At 43.5% G+C, this 19,724-nt stretch overlaps 1 protein-coding gene across 2 annotated transcripts in view; it reads left to right on the forward strand.

Annotated features, from left to right (window-relative positions):
* Positions 1–19,724, forward strand: part of CALN1 (calneuron 1) — a 434,944-nt gene that overhangs the window by 216,425 nt on the left and 198,795 nt on the right. For both annotated transcript variants that reach the window (XM_037041731.1, XM_037041730.1), the window contains exon 3: positions 4,802–4,945. In XM_037041731.1, the coding sequence (XP_036897626.1) occupies positions 4,802–4,945 (144 nt within the window). The remainder of the gene's footprint in view (positions 1–4,801; positions 4,946–19,724) is intronic.

Here is a 19,724-nt window from a genome sequence, read left to right on the forward strand (position 1 = left end):
ATCAACTTTGTTTAGCCTCGCTGAACTGCATCTATCTCCAGTTTTGCAATTTCTCAGCAACGTGTATCAACAGAATTCATCTTGCTCATTAATAGAGCCATCTCTTTTTGTGGTTAAAGCCCACAGTCTTCCTAAAGATACATTTCTGTGGAGAATAAACAGATTTTACATATGATGAGGACTGAGAGGAGAAAACTGTGTTCTTTGTTACTAATCTTTAGCACTGTGAGTTTCAGCTGAGTCTTCAAAGCCAGCCATTAGCCAATAAATATTGACTCTGACTGGAGTCTGGATTTCATCTGGTGCACACTGTGTTTAGGCGGCCTGATTGATGAGTCTGTTCTGTATGGTTCGTGTGCCCTTGGCGTTGTTATTGCTGGAACAGGCTATGTCCCTAGAGGGCATTTCGGAACTGAGGCTTGGTTGTCAGAGGACACTGGGTCAGGGCACAGGTGCTACCTCTGGTGGCTGTGGCTATCTTTAAGAAAATAGACTCGCTGGCTTAAGAAGTAAATCTCTCAGGTTCTAGAGAGACCAAACTTGAAGCAGGACCATGTCTACCATGGGCCTTCCTTGGCCCATGGTAGACATCACCAGAACATCACCATCACTCCATGGAGGAGAATCACAGATCTCTGTGGTTCTGAGAAATTCCATGTGCAGAGAGTACGTTGCTTTTTCGGAGGATGTGTCTTACCATGTTTCCTTCCACACAATGGCTGTTGGCCGGACTCCGATCGCCACTGCAGGTGCCCGTCTCGGGCTTGCTAAGCTGTCTTGGGGATGGTGGACTCGCCGGGCTGGTGCCTGCTGTGCATGTGTTGTGTGAGACTGAGACTGGATTAAAAACCAAAAGCACGACATGCTTATGTAGCCTTTAAACATGAGGGACGTTAGCCCAAAGAGGGGCTGGATTCCAATAAAAAGCACACGCCGTTACTGGGTTGTACCTGAAAACTTGATTTGTGGTTCTGACTTCCCAAGGATGTGGAAAGTGGCCAGAGACCCTTTGTGCCGAGAACAGGATGCCTGTAGCTGGAGGCAGTGGGACCTGGCCTGCTCCTGTGTCTCCACTGGTTTTATGGGCATATTTCTCACACCCTGTTGGCTATTAAATATAAAATGAGGCATGCATCACATGTCTCAGACTGCAAGACCCATTTCCTGCTAATAAGCTTCTCATTTGCCTGGGCTTTCTCTAGCCTAACTCCCCAGAGGCTCCCATTATGGATTCCTAGTTTTGTACTTTTGGAGTTTTTTTGGACTCTGATATTTTGAAAAATGATGTTAGTGAGCTTTGTTCAGGGAGCTAGGAGCAGATACTCTATGCAAACAGAAAGAACAGCTTTGTCCCACTTACCTGGGGGCCACTGAAAACCAAACTCTGAGCTTCTCTGTGCCCGATCCTGTCCTGGGCTGGGGCGAAGCCTCCCTGGTTACATGCTGCAGATGGGACAAACCACCAGGGCTTGAGGCTTCAGAGGAGCATGTTCCTTCACAGTAGGGCAATGCTGGGGTGGCCGCTATCTTTGTTCTGCCTTACCAAATCCAGTAGCCCCAGCAGGAGGCAACTCTGGGAGTAGTCCAGGCAGCTGGGTGGAGATCAGCAGGCCCACATACCAAGGCCTTCGTTTCCAGGCTAAACTCTCAAACATCCCCACTCAGGCCTGTTCGGGATGTCCCATGTAAGGATACATGCTCATTTGCTGGTAAAATCTAGGGCATGCAGGGGGAACACAGGCATGGAGCTGGGTCTTGTCGCCCTTTCAGAAGGAGAGCCACAGCCCAGAGGGTGCAGGCTGGAGTCGGAGGGTGGGAAGTGGAGTTGGTGCCTTGGGAAAGGAGTGATCCAGAGAGAACTCAGGGCAGGGGTCTGCCTGTAGCTGAACCTCCAGCTGGCCCACCTGGGATCCTGGCCTCTTCTGTGACTCCAGGTGGAGTTTCTGCTGTCATCTGACATTTTCTACTGTTGCACAGTCTGTGCCAGCCCCATGTAAAACCTTGCTATAAAGGTTGGAAGGAGACTCACCCCAACTTATGTTTCAGATGGGCAAATCGAGCCTGGGGGAGAAGACTTGCAGGGCAGAGCTGGTCTGGCTTCCTTGTGTCCCAGACCTCCTTGGGACACCCAGTCTCCATACCCTTCTGGGGATCTGGGCCCGGGTGCGGCCGTGGTCTCTGTCCCAGTGTCCTTGAGTGCTATGAGCCACCACCTCAAGCTGAGCAGCAGCTTTAAGCTCTTTTCAGGCCATCAGGGACTTGGTAGGGAAACATATGGCTGCTTTAGGTTGTCTTAGGCATGTTTTGTTGATGAAAAGCCTGAACGTGTGGACAAACCCCTTGGTTCAGTATTTGGACTTGACCAAATTTCTTTTTCTATATCATCAATGGAAAAAAGAGAAAAAAGAGGGGCATTTGGACAGCAGATTAACAGGGTATGAAAGAGAACACAGGCTTCCTGTTCTTCTCTTAAACACTTTAATGATGTCCACAGATCTACAGAAAGGAGGGCTGGGAAGTCCTCTGGGATCCTCGCGGCTAACCAGCTCATTTTACACATGAACAAACTGAGGCCTCGGGGTTTGGCTGCAGACTTAATTAGCTAATACGCCTGGCCAGGAGCCGAGGGTCCTGGCTCACTGGCTGGTCTTGTCTGTGCTGGAGCCCACAATTATTCACAGAAAGCACTTGGCGTGCTGCATGAGTATCGATGATGAATTTGCTACCAACATACTATCCTTATTTATTCAGACCCACCACCCATTCAACAGCTGTCTGTCTAGCGCCTCCTTCTGAGTGTGGGTGGGAACGTACAAAGATGAATGAAGTGTACGAGGAGCTTACAGCTCAAAGGAGAAGCACTGGATTCTACATCAGTCATCTTATTTCTAGATGGGTCATACTACATGTCATGTGAAAGGAGTGAGTGACCTTCTGAATGGTTGGTAGGAAAGGAGATGACTTTGGCTATGGTGAGCAAAGACATTTTTGTGGGTTCCATGGCCCCTGGCTTGGCAGGGCTACTTTGATTTGGGCAGGTGAAGAGGAAGCCAGGGTGTGGCAGGTGAAAGAACTGGATGAGATTGTGCAGTAGTCTGAAAACCAGCCCACGGAAATATCAGGTGCTCATCTCTGGAACCTGCCAACGTTACCTTGGAAAAGGGGCTTTTGCAGATGTAATTAATTTAAGGATGTTGAAATGGGGAGCTTATCCTGGATTGCCTGGGTGGTCCCTAAACGCAAACACAAGTGTCCTTGTAAGAGGGAGGCAGAAGGAGATCACAGACAGGAGGGGAGGAGGCTGTGTGACCACAGAGGCAGAGAATGGAGTGATGCGACCACAAGGCAAGGGGTGTCAGCAGCCACTGGAAGCTGGAAGGAGGCAAGAACAACCCCTCACTGGAACCCCCAGTGTCCCTGTCCACACCTTGACTTTGGTCCAGTGATAATGATCTCAGACTTTTGGCCACCAGACTGTGAGAGAATAAATTTGTATTGTTTGAAGCAACCAAGTTTGTGGTGGTTTGTTACAGCAGCCGCAGAAAATTGACGTACACGGGAAAGGGCAAAGCCTGTTTGGGAAAAGGTGTGGTTCCAGGTATTTGCTGGAAGCAAGTCAGATATTTAGAAAAGTAGAAACTAAATGGGTGAGGGCCAAGTGTCTTGCATTAGTTTTAAGGGTTCCTGCAAGTTTCTGTGCAGATTTCACCTTCCTGAGTGGTGTGTAGGGCTCTGAAGGAGAACCACGATGCCAGCAAGTGGTAGTTATTTCTGCACAGTAGTAACTGGGGCGCTCCTCAGGTACAGGCAGCCAATATGTGTTGAATGTCCTGATGAATGTTGGCAGCTGCCATACTTGGGCTCGCATCGGGTTGGTGGATGAAAAATCAAGGCTGGCCAACTCTGGCACTCAGATACGATGGATGAACCTCTTGTCTTCAGACTGCAATCTTGAATTCACCGTGTCGTGTCTTGCAGGGGTGTGATGTGTCAGGAAACACTCAGCCAACCCAGAACTAATGCCATGGGGACTCTGGAGGGAGGGACTCTGGGTGAAGCAGAGCAAGTCCTGTTGGGGTAAGAAGATAGGAGACCGCCTGCCCAGTGAAATGGCCTTATTGATAGCAGGGCCCAGTTCTCTGCCAATCTCAGAGAATGTGATTTAAGACATCTTTGGGGGCTTTTATCACACCCTTATTGATCTGAAGTTGTTTGTAGCCATGAAACAACTGTAAACTAGAGGAATGAAATAAAAACATTAGGATATTTATCTCCTACCCTACTATGATGTTGAAAAGCTTTCTGCACAGCCCCTGTGGCAGCAGGGTACTGAAATACACATCTGTATAGGAATCTCATTCTCCTTTCCTCCTAATGGCCAGAGTTATGAGGTAGCTTTTCTTCTCACAGATGAAACCTCATCTTCATCCTTGCTGGGAAAGTGCCCTTGGTTGACACGGTTCTCTGCTGGACCACTGTCTAAGTGTGTACCTACTACGGGGTGTAGGATGCTCTGGGCCAGTTACCTCCTCCTGCCAAACCCCTTTTCCTTTTCTTCCCCTGTCTCCTCCCTTCCCCTTTTTTCTCCTCTCCCTTCCTGTCCTCCCCGTTTTTTTCTTCCATTTCCTTTTTTTCTCTTTTTTCCCCCCTTTCTTCTGGACACTCTTTTACTAACTAAAAGGGTTTTGATGTATCACTGTTTTTAAAGCAGTAAGGAGTTTTCAGTAGATAATCCCCCATCATGTTAATGCAGTAAGTGAAGCCATGGGACCACTGAACTTTCTTTGCCTTCTTCTTGTAGAAATCCGAGAGGCCTTCCGGGTTCTGGACCGAGACGGAAATGGCTTCATCTCCAAGCAGGAGCTGGGAATGGCCATGCGCTCTCTGGGGTACATGCCGAGTGAAGTGGAGCTGGCCATCATCATGCAGCGCCTGGACATGGACGGTGAGAGCCTGGCCGGCGGCCTTTCTCCCCACATGGGCCTTGACTCACCCGTGAGACTTTTCACTTAAAGGCCCTGCACGTGGAGTCCAAAAACTTGGGTTCCTCTCTTGGTTAGCATTTGGGGAGTAGACCCTCGGACTAGATCATTCCGCACAGTTGCAGGGGCCTTCAGAGGTGGGGGAGGGAGCCGGGTGGAGGAGGCCTGGTTGGCAGAGCAGTGAGAGCAGGTGGTTTTTTTTTAACAGCTTTATGGAGATAGAATTCACACGCCATAAAACTCACCCATTTAATTAGTGCAATTCACAGGTTTGTGCAACCAATGCCATAGTCAATCGTATAACATTTTGCCACTCCAAGAAGAAGCCCTGCACCTCTTAGCCTTTCGCTTCCTGAACTCCCCTCCTCCCCTCAGCTTAGGCAGCCACTGAGCTGCTTTCTCTCCATATTGATTTGCTTCTCCTGGACATTTCATACACAGGGGATTAGGCAACACATGGTTTTTTGTGGCTTCCTTCACTTCACATAGCGTTTGCAAGCATCACCGATGTGGCAGCTTGTGGCAGCTCTTTACGGCCAAACAATATTATACTGTATGGATAGAATAGCTTCTTTTCTCTCTGTTTTACATACTGGATTTCTACATACATCCTCGCGGGGAAAGAAATATCACTGTATTTTGAAAATTCTGAAAAGCAATGGCATTACATAATCTTTAAGGTTTTTCTCCCCACCTTAAAACCCTAAGAGTTTATCCCATACTGGCTGTGACCCTCCTGGTATTTATATTCTGCCTTGGCTGAAGGTCCAGAAAAGAGCCTTCTATCTTTTCCTTAAACACACACACCCTCTCTGAAAAGAAGCTTGATTCCAGGCAAAAGGGTCCAGGGTTGTGAGCTGTTGGGACTCTTGCTAGAACAGGAAGTACAGACCAAGTGAAAGAAAGTAGAAGAGGGGACTGGGACATCTTTTTGAAACAAGGTCATAGTACGTAGTAGGGAGCTATTTGCTTGGTCTGAAGGCCAAGTGGAAGGACAAAGGCTCTCTTCTATTATCGTGCGGGACTGGTTGGAAGATGGACAGCAAGGGTGACCACATGGAGAATGAACCCCAGCACCAACTTCCAGGTGCATCTGTGGACATTCGTTTTCTAGTTCAGGGTGGAGATGCTGTATCAGGGATGTTCAGTTGTGTGAGCAGAGCCAGCCTTGTCCTTCCAGCTTTGACAGATTGTGGATCATCCTGTCTTTTCAGGCTCGATTTGACCTTTCTCTTCCTTTTAGAAACATTTCTGAAAAGCTGGAGCAAAGCACATACTGTCTAGCAAAGTCTCTTTCCTATTGACCCCATCGTTATTTTAGAGATACATTTCCAGAAAAACTTTCCTCTTTAAAATAACAAACAGTTTAATCTGCACCTCTGCATTCTGAATCGAGGAGGTCTTGTGCTTTGATTCTCCCTACAACTACCCTAGTGATACTTAGTCAAATGGACCAAGAGCAGATGGAATTAGCAACAGTTATTGAAAAATGAGCTGGGGCTATTGCCAGAGAGTAACTCCTAGGAGATTTGAAGGGTCTTCCTCAAAGTCTGTCCTTGTTCTTTGTATATTCACTCAATGTCACCCAGCTCTTGGGGGATTTTTAGGTTATTGCAAATCCACCCTGATTCCTGGAGGCCTTGGGGTCCCAGGGGGTCTCACGTGATGGTTATTCAAGGGGCTCCACAGGACTCAGGCAAATGCTCCATATGGGATGTAATTTAAGAGACTTCAAATTTCACCAGGTTTTCTTTTCTTTTCTTTTCTTTCTTTCTTTCTTTTTTTTTTTTTGCAACTTATAGTACTTTGCCTTCAATGCCCAAAGGCAGAACTTCTAAAAAGCCAACCTTGCAGAGAAATTTATATTAGTTTCTTTAACAAAAGTCCAAGTCTTTAGCTATTTCATGCTGACCACATCAGGTAAAAACACATTTATTTATTTACTTCTGGAGTGCAGCTTCTTCAAAGTTGTGTTGCCTACAAAAGATTTTATATAGAACACGAAAACAGTGCAGCCATGTAGGCAAAAGGAGTTGCCTACCCAATTTATTAAACGCCTGTGTGTATGAAGAGCTAAGTGAAGCCTGCCCAGTCTGAGGCTGACATGTGGGTCTTTAAATGTTTTGTAAATGATGCTGATAAGTGAAATTTCTGGGGTACCAGTTTCTAAATGTGGACGAATAGACTGTTTTTCAGTGTCCTTCTCTTAATGGGGTCTTTTGAACTGTTCTATTTTTTTTTAAGTCAGGTTCTAATTATATCCTTCCTTCCTAGCTTCCGTAACGGGGAATTCTCCGCAGAGATTTGGCCCTACCTAGTTAAGCTTCTCTTTGGTGTGAAACTTGTAGAATGACAGCGATTTTTATGGGGATCATGCCAAAAAGAAAAAAAAAAGGAGTGTTTGGGTTAGAACTGAGGTTTCTTAGCTGTGCCTCCTGGCCCACAGGCCCTGGTCACTGGTCCTCAGGGGCTTCGGGAGAGGTGACTCTGTCTCCACCCATCCCAGCTGGCCGTGATTAGGGGCAGGTCTGGCCGCCACACCCACCTTCTCTTTCTGGGGTACCTGGTTTTCCCAAGTGTGAGGTCACGCCTTCGGCATGAGGCCCAGCTAGAATCAGCCCGAGAGCCTATGCAGCCTGAGCCAACACATGAGGCTTTCATTAGGTGGTTTCTTGGGAGTGGGTGCCTTCCGGGCTGTGCATGCAACAGTAACCTCCCTGGATTAGGGAGCTCAGCGGGGTTTCCTGGACACAGAGCCCTCAGGAGCCAGACAGTTCCAGTCTGTGTGTGGAGTTGGTTTTCTAGAGAACAGAACAGACGATAGGCAGTAGGGTCTGGGACTGCTGTCTTGGCCCATGGCCAATTTGCCTTTAGTGCTGGGACTGACTGTGTGTAGAGGGTTGTGTGTGTGTACATTGCATGGGCTGAACTGCTCAGTTAAATACTAAACAGAAAACCAAATGTTTTGCCTGATGTGTAGGGCTTCCTCTTTGGCCGATTACTGCAAAGGTTCATTCTTGAACTTGACCTCAGTTCTGCACTGCCTGGTGGTCACTCCCATTCCTCTTTCATCAACCTCTGCAGCTGGGTAACTGGTGCCCTAACGCCACTCAGGGACCAGGATTCACTCTATCCCAGATGCTTTTTGTCAGGATTCCCCCTTGAGCCCAGGTTCTGGAAACCTGCAGTCCTCTCCATCAGGCTCCTGGAGGAATTTAAGCCCGGAGCCCTGAGGCCCTCCTTACACATCAGGCACCAACTTCTGTGCAGTGCATCATGGTGCGAGTTATATACCTTCCTTGGAAAGACTGATAAAATAATCAACAAGAAAGTATCTCCAAAGCTTAAATCTTCTATAGAGGTGGGGTGAGAAAGGCTGCTGCAGAGTGACTGTGGGCTCTTCCCCACTCCAGCGGCCCCCTCAGCTCTGTGGTCCCACAGCGGCTCTCAGGCCCCTGTGAGCCTCCTGCATCGTTCTGTGGGGAACACGGACTTGCTATCTTCAAACCCAAGGGATATTTTTGACTGCTCTCTATAACCACACCACCGTGGCCATCTGGAGAGGATCTAGCTAGCTTTGCAAACAATTTCCTGGAACAGTCAAGCCAGGAGATGTAGTAGTGGTCTGTGGTCCTTCATTGCCCGGTTCCTATGTCCTAATGCAATCTTCTTTTTCTCTTACAGAACAAAAGTCTTTCCCCCTTTGAAACTAATTCAGACTCTGCCCGCTTTCTCCTTAATTTTCCTTCTGCTCCTCCAAGATATAGAATCTCATGAAATTCCAACAAATGGGGGGGTTTGAAATGAACTCTTATCTCTCAGCCGGTTTGTAGTTTTTTGTTTGGTTGTTTTAGGAGGCTCACCCCTGCCGAGATAGTGGATCTGATTCAGTTCAGTTCAGTTTAAAAAAGGATTTATCTGGTGTCTGTTATGTGTGAACTGGCTTGGTTTAATGGTTGGCAAAATTTACTTTTGGTTCATTTTAAGTCAAACCACTGAGCTGCAAAGAACCAAATGATGGCCAGAGTCACGTGGGAGAGCTAGCCTGTGTGGCCACCTCATCCCTCGCTCACTACACATTCACTGAGGTTTAGTCGTTTGCTGATCAGTCATTTGACTATGATCCTTCTATTTTCATTTAGGATGTCCTAGAAGACAGAAACGTGTATGCTTAATTCTGAGTAGTGTCACTTCTGCTTCCTGTTCAGAGACATCAGCATCTTAATTTGGATGTTCTAGAGCTGGCATGGGTCTCATTTGTGAGCTGGAATACACACTGCTTTCCTGAGTGGGGGTGGGGGGGGACACTTGGCCACAGATTCGACCTGAGACTGCCAGGTGTGAGCTGGAAGCAGCTGGGACTTTTTAGCTAAAAGTAGAGGGTCCCAAATCTGAATGCATATCAGAAAACACTCAAATAAACAGACAGACAAACAAACACAGGACAGGAGAATCAGAATCTTTAGGATGGGGAACAGGAGCCTGCATTCTTTAACAAGCTTGTTGGATTATGGACAGCAATGTGTGTGCATTGACATAACTGGGAACACTTGGCCAAGAGAAAAATCTAAAGCTAAAGAGAAATCTTCAAGCCTGAAAATATTTGTATGAGCCAAGGTCCGAATAGAAGGTTAATGCCTGAAAGGCGGATAAGGCATTTTCCTCTGGGCACTTGGTGAAGGCAGAGGGCAGTCGGTGGTGGGTCAGGCGGCCCTGCTTCTCGCACATGCAGAGGCCTCAGCTTCCTTGCTCCTCTAACTGTGGTCCAGGGACCTGCAGAGTCTGCATCACCTGGCAGCTTGCTTAAAATGCTGAATCTCAGGCCCACTCCAGGTGTGCCGATTCAGAGCCTGCGTTTTAACTAGAGTCTCAAGTGACTCCTATGCACATTAAAGTTGGAGATGGGAGCACACAGTGAGAAACGGAGGGCAGGCACAACTGTGTTTCTTTGTTTGAGGGCCTCTCCAGTGTGGTGCAGCCCCTCCCTAGCCTCCTGCCATTAACTCAATGCACGAGATTTGTAATTGTAAAAACTGGAAGTAATTCACGGAGGCAAAGTACTGGTGATGGTCAGTTACAGGAAAATGCCTCTCCAAAAGTTTGCATTTGTGAATAAGCATGATTGGTATTAAATCATGATGATTAGAAACATCATTCTGTGTTAGTAAATTATTGCTGTACTTTGATCTAACTGTGGTAAGTCTTAACTGGGTAATGATGATGATAACTAACACTTACGTAATGCTCTCCATGCCCCCATAATAGCGTTGAGTAACAATGATATTAGCCAATACATTACAGAATCTCCACCGTGGGCCAAGCACTGTTCTGAGCACTTTAGTTTTTTAACTTACTTAGTCCTCATAACAGCAGTAGGCACTGTCGTGATCTTCACTTTATAGATGAGAAAAATGAAGGACACAGATTTCAAACAACTTGCTCAAGTCATGTGACTAGTAGGAGCCATGTGAATGTAAGATCTTTTTAAAAAATATTTCATTTATTTATTTTTAGAGAAAGGGGAAGGAAGGGAGAAAGAGAGGGAGAGAAACATCCGTGTGTGGTTGCCTCCCATGTGTCCCAATCCAGGGACCTGGCCCGCAACCCAGGCATGTGCCCTGACTGGGAATGGAACCGGCAACCCTTTGGTTCTCAGGCCAGCACTCAATCCACTGAGCCACACCAGCCAGGGCCTAAATGTAAGATCTTAACCACATATCTTTTGTATGTTTGTGGTTTTAGTGGCTATAGGTCATTTAGTAGGATGATAGTAGGACACTGAAGCCATGACTGCACAGGACGCACAGACACATACACAGACACCTCACACACACACACACACTCCAGAGTCGTGACACTACGTAGAAATTTCAAACCTATGTGTCAGTGTTTCAGGTACCAACTACTGTTCCAGATAGCCTCCTGCTATCACCTCTGGGGGGTGAGGAACTCCAGCCACTCCCCAGGTCAGCCTTGTAGGAGTCAAGCCTGACTCTAGAGCAGACTTTGTGAAATGAAGATGGTGGTGTCTTTGTATTTCTCCTTGTTTTAGTAAGGGGAAATTTAGGCCTCCTTTAGGCCTCTTGGGGTATGCAATGGTGGTGGACATTTGTGGCAAATCCTCTCCAATGTTCCTCTGTCCCTAAGCAGTTCCTTCCTCTGTATTGTGCCAGGCAAGGCCTGTCATCTTACTCTTACTGACAGGTGGCCACATTGAATCCAGATTTCACTCATGCCAACATAGCAAAAACTGAATTTCTGGTATGCGCATCCATTTTAATAAGACGATGCCCAATTAATGATATATTCTGTCTTTCTTGTTTCAACTTCCTGGAACCCATTGCTGAACTTATCCCCCAGGCTTACACTAATATAAGTTAGCTACATTTTGCACCTCTGTGTTCTTCCATATCAGACTTGAAACTGCTCCTGAGATGTGCCGGTTTGATTCCCATCACAGGTTTAGAGGCAGTGAAAGATGATGGGAATGGGTTTTGAAAATGCCAGGCAGCTGCCTCAGCTGTGTTTGTTATGGGTAGACAGGGTCTCTAAGTTCTTCCAGCTGGTCTTACCTGACCTCAGGGAGACATCAGAGATGACGTCAGGGATACTTGGGCATTCAGTTTTCTAAATCCACCTGGAGGTCCCCACCCCGAGTCTCAGGTCCCACTCCTTTCCATAAAGTGCCTTAAATTTCATGAGACTTACTGAGCCTATGATTTCAAGTTACAATTCCAAAGACCACACACTTAAATTTGAGGTCTTCTCTGAAGTTGTAAAGAAACAAGTGGTTATTTTGGGGCACCCTAGAAGGACCCTGGTTCTCTGTGACCCAAGCTGAGAATTAGAAGTTTCAGTGCCCAAGCTTCTTTTTTCTTTCAAGAGCATTCGGAAGCAGCAACTGTCCTTGTAGTTACCACTTCCACCATGAAGGTCAAAGTTAGGAGCTACATGGGTCTCCCAAAGCCTTGCTTTCAATAATTAGTTTAGTCCAAGAAACCAAAGATGACATTTAATTGTGATGCCAGTGCGTAACATAGATACGATTATCCTGTTTTTCAAGTGCTAGCAAAAATGTTAGCACTTCATTTAAGATCATAGATAAGCAGACCACTCTCAGAATCTCACTTCAGTGGTTTGTTTCTTCCTGACACGCATACTGCATCATCATGAAAGCACAGACACTGCGGGATTTCTACAAGTAAGAGTATTATGTGAACAATGATAAGGATGATAAAAATCCTTCATACACAAATAATGTTTCTCTCAGGCTAGGTTTACTAAAAGGAATATATGAGAATGGCCATTTTAAAACACCCTGATCAGTATTGAGCATTATTTAACAAATCATTACTAATAGTATTGGTGAAAAGTAGGAACTTCCCTGGCCAGTGTGGCTCAGGTGGTTGGAGCATTGTCCCATAGTCTGAAAGGCTGTGGGCTCAATTCTGGGTGGGGTGAGTACAAAAGGCACACACCCAAGTTGTGGGTTCAATTCCTGGCTGGGGTGAGTACAAAAGGCAACCAATTGACGTTTTTCTCTCTCACGAAGGAAAATGAAGAGATGTCCTCAGGTGAGGATTTAAAAAGTAAAATAAGAATAGAAGAGTAGGAACTTATTTTAACTCATAAGGGAGATAATGTAGTTTTCATATGTTGATTTGGTTATCCATTTTTTTCTCCTTTGCAGATTGTCTTTTGGGGGGGGGATCCTTTTCGGTAAGGACAAGCTGCAGTAATAAATAATTCCCCCTCCCCCCCAAGTATCAGCAGCTGGATGCCACAAGATAAAGGTTCTCACTTGTGCTGTATGTCCATTGTAGGTTGGCTGGATATTTCCTCTTTGTCCCTGTCATTCAGGAGCCCTGGTGGAGTCAGGCTTCCGTGTCTATGGGAAAGAGACCCAGCGAATCACGTAGTGATTTGCCACTCCTATTCACATCTCATTGGCTAACCAAGTCACATGGCTGTGTGGAATGTGACTCCATGCCCTGAAGGACATAGTTGGTGAATAACGATGATGACAAGGATTTTAAGCTTCAGAAAAGAATTAGAATGTCATATTCATTGCAAATTTTTTACCTCAGGAAAAACTTTGGAAATACTATGAATACAGGCAAAAACAATTATAATGGGAGATTTTACACATTTCCTTTAGGTTGATCCAGTAGATAAAACTACATAAAATAATTGGATGACATTGAATGCGGGTGTATGTGAACGTGTGTGTGTGTGTGTGTATAACATAAATTTTGTGCCTTAAAATTTAAAAAAGAAGAGAATACCCTTCTTTTAAAAGTGAGTCTAGAACATTAACTATCTATGGCTATGTACCAGGCCACAAAGACAAGTTAATCAAATTTCAAAGGACAAATTTATTAGGGACACATTTTTATTACATGCAATAAACAAGAAATTACAAAAGTTTCATTAAGAATCTTGCCCATTTAGAAACTTAAAAATTAAAAACCAAAAACCTTTCAATTTAATAAACAGATCGGAGAGTGGATTTTTTTTGGGGGGGAGAAGCAGTACATTGACAAATATAGCGTATTCAATAATTAAAGAGAGTATCACTAAAATAAACTAGAAATGAAAAAAATGGGAGATTTTAAAAAAGAATACTTGGTACAGTTTTGTGTGAATACATTTGAACATCTACATGAAATGAAGTTTTTCTGGAAGAATGTTATTGAAATTGATTCCAGCTGAAGTAAGTAGTCTGAATCGGAAGTTGCGTGTTTGCAGCCTACTCGCCAAATACAGCTTGTAGCCATGTTTTATTTGGCTCACAAATCATTTTATATAGCAGGGAATCTCCTATTCAAATCTACATTTCTCTCTCCTCTTAAAATATTGGAGAATTTGGCCCTGGTTGGTATGGCTCAGTGGATTGAGTGCTGACCTGAGAACCAAAGGGTCGCCTGTTCAATTCCCAGTCAGAGGCATATGCTTGGATTGCAGGCCAGGACCCTGGATTGCAGCACACAAAAGCAACCACACATTGATGTTGCTCTCTCTCTCTCTCTCTCTCTCTTTCTCCCTCCCTTCCTCTTTCTCTAAAAATAAATAAATAAACAAATAAAATCTTTTTAAAAAGTGGAGAATTTGGCAAAACAAATCTTGCATTCCTTCACCACAATAATTTGATGGACTTGAGTATCTGTCCATTATAGGCAGGGCAAATGCCAGTCTCCACTATGCCTTATTGTCTTATACCTGCCTGCTCCTTTCTGATGGACAATCTTGACCCCTATTTACTTTGGAGTTTGTCATTCTGCCTAAATGGACCAGTGAGTGATAAGGTCATCTTCTACTGTGGTGGCAATTCATCTTCAGTTCCCATAGTTTTAGCTGTAGGATATTTTTGTGTTTGTTTTGTTATTCTGTTTTTGTTTCTGTTTTGCTTATTTGATGTCATTTCTAGCAACTTCAGTAGATTATTTTGTTTTAATTCTTTATTATTTTATCATTAAGGCAACTAGGATGAGAACTTTGCCATCGTCAAGAGTTTAATGATATCTCCCAAATTTTGATAGTTTTGTTTGTTTTCTGTATGATATTTTACTCTATTTTTAAATTGCCTTTTCTACTCTACAATTATTTTTAGGAAATTATTTTATAATTTCCAAGTCATTCAGATTTTAATTTTCTAGTTTACATTTAAATTTTCTAGTTTTTCATATTGGAAGATAAATATGACCTACTATTTGCTAGGGTTTTCTTTGAAAGCAGGAATAAGATGAATTTTTACAAAGGTATTGCCTCTATGGTATAACTTACATATGTATATGCTTAGAAATTATCTTCATATTACCTGTATCCCATCTACCTGTATTGTTGGTTATTTTATTTGAGATACATTACTGTGGTGGACTGAAGTCTCCCACTGCTATGCTGCTTCTTCAGTTTACTTCCAACAGTTTTTATTTTAATTTCCAAAGCTCCGTCTGCCCTCAGAGTGGATTTTACCATTTACCAATGTTCTTTAAACACTTTTGAGTTATACTTTTGCTCTCTGTTGGTTTTTGACACATAACCTTTTTGCCTGTGTTTGCATAACTGTTATTGTTATGAGTGGTCACTGGGGAACAGTCACAGTTATTCAGCTTCTTCCAAGAACACAGTGCTCTGTGCTTCTGCCCTTTCTGTGTGGTTTTGTTAGATGAGAAACTTTTGCACAATACATGCCACTATGTTTTTATTTTTAATTATTCTGAGAGCCTTTTTAGTGACAAATTTAAGCTATCATTTATTTCAGAACTTTTGGATGGGTCTTAATTCTGTCATCGTTTTTTTTTTTAACACTGGTTTCCAAGTGTACATAGTTTTTTTCTTTTTTATACTATAGTGGGTCTTTTAAAAAATATTATCCTTTCACTTGTTTGAAAGTTATATATTTTGCTACTACTTTTTCTAGTAATGATCACAAAGCTTTTGTGAACTTTATCTCCTAACATCAATTACAAATGAATAATACTCTCTTATATAGATGAGAAATTAAATGTTTCTTCTTTTTTCTTTTCTATCCTTTGGTCATTTAAATATATGGCTATTATAAACACATTAACCTTCCTTCACCCCTTTTTTGTAACTTTTATTTTCAATAAAAAAATATCATCAGTTTTAGACCCCATTTTGAAACAGTTATTTTGCCTGTACCTTTTACTGGATCTGGTGCCTATACCTACCAACACTTAACTCATTTTCTGCTTCTCGTTTTGATTAATAAACATTCGTTACGGCCTGTGCTTTCCAAATTTTTTTTTTCAGGAAGTGTACCTTAACTGTAAATCTTCCGACTCTCATAAACCTGAGGAAATCTTTCTCTAGACACACATACACACAAACGACAATTTGATTTAGATATAGAATGTTGGGGTTTCGGCCTTTTGCTTTTCAAGTTCTATGACTGTTACTCTGTTATTTTTGTTTTTGAATATTGTGAAGAAGCTCCTAACCGACCGACCTACTGTGCATTCCTGTGAACACCCTAATCTCTGTGAGGATCTGACCATCATCCCTGGAATGTGCACCCCTCACTGCCCGTTTCCTTCTCTGCGCTGCCACTGCTGGTGGCTGGGGCTGTGGCGGTCGCCGTCGGTCGTTCCTTGGGGTACAGTGCACACTCTCAAATTTGTAGACTGAATTTATTTCCTAGAAAACACTTCTTGGGCTCTTTTCTGTGCCATATTGTTTTAGTTTCTCTTTCTAGCCTTATATGAAGGTTACATCTGGGCTGAAGGCTCCACATTTTTTTTCTCTTCATGTCTGTCTTTTCTCCATGTTTTTCTTTAGTCTTCTGTGTTACACACACACACACACACACACACACGTATTTCTTCACTAAGAGGTTTTCCAGTGAACATTCTACTGATCACAGGATTTTATTTCTGTACCAATACTGTCTCATCTCTGTGGAATTTCATCTTGTCACTTTTCTAATTTGGTTTATATGACATCTTCTCAGTGTTGTTGAGGATGTGAAGCAGATGTTCGAGATTCAGGCAGTTGCTGATCTCTGAGACAGTTGGTGGTGACTTTTGAATGACAACATTCACCCCCAGGTCTCTTATTTTCTGAGCAGAGGCAGATCCAGCCCGCCTAATGCAGGCAGCAGTCTCTAGCAGAGATGGATGCAGGGCAACAGCCAGATGCCTTTTCTGTGCCAAGGAAAGAATGGGAAGGGATGAGAGAGTTATAATCAGCAACCATGGAAAACTGAAGGAGCTGAGTAGGTGTCTCTTATAGTCCCCCGTATGCATGGAATCCCTGTTAAAAAGGCTCCCTGTGGTTTCTGAGTCTGTGCTATGTGAGGTCCCTCTTTTTTCCATTTCTGTTTTATTTTAGTAGGTACAACTTTAGATCAAATAATAATGGTAATTTCAGTCACTTTTCCTTTCTTTTGATTTTAATGGAAATGTCCTAAGTTTGAGTTTATATATGCAAAAGGCATCGATTGCTATATGAGATGGATGTTATTATGGTAAGGTAATATGTCATTTGTGGTTTACCTTTCTTCTTTTAAATTGATGATGCTATTGAATAAGTTTTTATCACAATGTTAGGCATCCATAACCACTATCTATCACTAAGACTTTTCCATCATCCCAAACAAAACCTCTATAACCATTAAACAATAACTCATCATTACCCCATGAATCCAACCCCTGGGAACCTCTAACCTGCTGGCTCTATGAATTTGCCTATTCTAGATATTTCATATATGTGGAACCATGCAGTACTTTTTCTTTTATAATGGCTTATTTGATTTAGCATAGTATTTTCAAGGTCTATCCATGTTGTACCATGTGTCAGAACTTCATCCTTTGTATGACTGTATAATATTCCATTGTATGGTTATATCATATTTTGTTCGTTCATCTGCTGATGGACACTCATTTATTTCTGCCTTTGGGCAGAATAGTGTTGGCCTACAAGTATCTGTTTGAAGAAAGTGTCTTTATTTTGACTTCATTTCTGAATGATGTGTAAAAGATGCAAGATTTTAGATTAACCATTTTTTTCTTTTGGTTCTTTGATGATATTATTTTATTATCTTCTGGCTGTCATGATTTCCCATGAGACATCCACAATTATTTTTAATGTTGTTACTTTTTGCTATCTACTGTGTCTTCTCCATTGGCTGTTTATAAGATGTTTTTTAGGTTTTTGGCAGTTTGGCTGTGCTATGCCTAGGTATGGTTTTCTCTGGATTTATTATGCTCTATGTATGTCAAGCTTCTCAAATCTATGGTTCAATTTCTTTTATTAATTTTGGTAAGTTTACAGCCAATGTATATATTGGAATATTGCTTTTTCTTATTCCCTATCTTTTCCTCTTCTGGCACTTCAATGACACAGTTGTTAGGGTATTTGATGCTGTTCCTCAGCTCTTCAGTGCTGTGTTCTTTTTCCACTCTCCTTTTTACGTGTGTGTTTCATTAGACATTTTTTATCGACTGCTCCTTTTATTTGCAGTGCCGAGTCTGCTTTTAAGTCTGTGTGATGAGTTCCTTATTTCTATGTTGTGGTTTTTTATTTATAGCGTTTTATTTGTTTCTTTTGTATCATTTCCTTGTCTCTGCCGAGACTCCCATTTGTTCACATGTTTTCTATCTTTCCCACGAGATCCTTTAACATATTTATAGTAGTTATTTTAAAGACTGAACATTAAAACAGCTGGGCCATCTCATAGGTCTGCTTCTGTTGAATTTTCCTCTCTGGACTATCAGTCATCCTTTCTTGATTTTTCTTATAACTTTTATTGAATGCCAGGTATTGTATATAAAAACACCTTGTAAGACTGAGCCCTGGCCTGTGGCTCGGTTGGTTGGAGCGTTGTCCTGTGCATCAGAAAGGCTGCAGGTTTGATTCCTGGTCAGGGCACATCCCTAGTTGTGGGTTCAGGGCAGGGAGATTTGGTCCCTGGTCATGGTGTACACAAGAGACAATGAATCAATGATTCTCTCTCTCCCACTCTCCCCACTCCCACTTCCTCTAAAATCAATAAGCATATCCTTGGGTGAAGATTTAAAACAAACACACACAAAAAACCCTGTAAGATGGAAATGAACAAAATTTATCCCTGGAGAATGGCAGGACCCTCCTTCTTCCAGGCACCGAGTCACTCTGACCTATGGTTGAGCGGGACTGGGGCTTTGCTACAGCTTCAGTTAGATTTGACTCACAGTGACCTCAAAGATTTTGAAGGAGGTGATAAGACTTTCTATTCACCATGGCCTGTGATCTGAGCGCTTGTGAGACCCTGCAGATCTCTTTATGCTTCATGGCTGAGCTGCCACACTTTTGGAGGCATGGCCACTTTTTGGTCACTGAGGAGCTGCCTTCTTTGCTCTCCAGTTTTACCTGAGGTTATCTCAATTTTCAGTAGTTCTCTTTCCACCATGCCACCTGTTCCTGGTCTGATGGACCTTGGAGAGCAGGTGCAGACATGAAGCCTGGGCAGCCTCAGAGGGATTTCTCTCAGCTATCCTGATCTACTTACTGTGGTCACAGAGGTGAGTGGGTAGGGATAGAGTCCTCCACCACCAGGCTGCCCGGGCTTCAGATCTGTCCCAGTAGCCCATATGCAGCTGTTACAAGTTTGTTAAAGGTTGGGCTGATTCCTCTTTCATTTTGTATTGACTATGAATGAAGACAGCTTCCAGTCTCTTCTCCCATTTAGATTTCTTAATTCCTCAGTTCTTCGATGGCTCAAGGAAGGAAGGAAGGAAAGAAGGAAGGAAGGGAAGAAGAGAAGGAGGAAGGAACAAACTGTGATTTTGTGACTTACCCCCTTGTTCTCATTAGGTGAGGAGGATGTGACCTTCTGCATTTCATCCATAAGCATAGTTCCCCCAGTTGCTTTTTGCTTGTCTTTCACAGCCCATGTTTTCTAGGAGTTTCTGAAGTACATGAAGTAGATCCTTTCTAAACATTTCCTGTGGCTTCTGTAGTAAGATTTGCTTCCAGGGTGTGCTGCTCCAGAGTATTGTTTCTCTATAGCAAAATCTTTCACACTCCCCATGGCTATTACACTGCCATGGGCATACAGTGGTCCTTGGATGAGAAACTAATGACCAGGCCTGACCTGACCATCTTCCAAAAGAGAAGGTATGTGGATTGCTTTGCACCTATACTACCAGTGCCTCAGATCCACCAGACTTGGCCCTTCTCTCGTCCCCAGACGAGACAGCACTCAACCCAGGGTGCCCTGCTGGTTTGAGTGGGGAGTCTGTC

This window comes from Sturnira hondurensis, unplaced genomic scaffold (assembly GCF_014824575.4).
Source record: "Sturnira hondurensis isolate 20B ecotype Veracruz unplaced genomic scaffold, ASM1482457v3 Scaffold0003166, whole genome shotgun sequence".
Taxonomy (NCBI): domain Eukaryota; kingdom Metazoa; phylum Chordata; class Mammalia; order Chiroptera; family Phyllostomidae; genus Sturnira; species Sturnira hondurensis.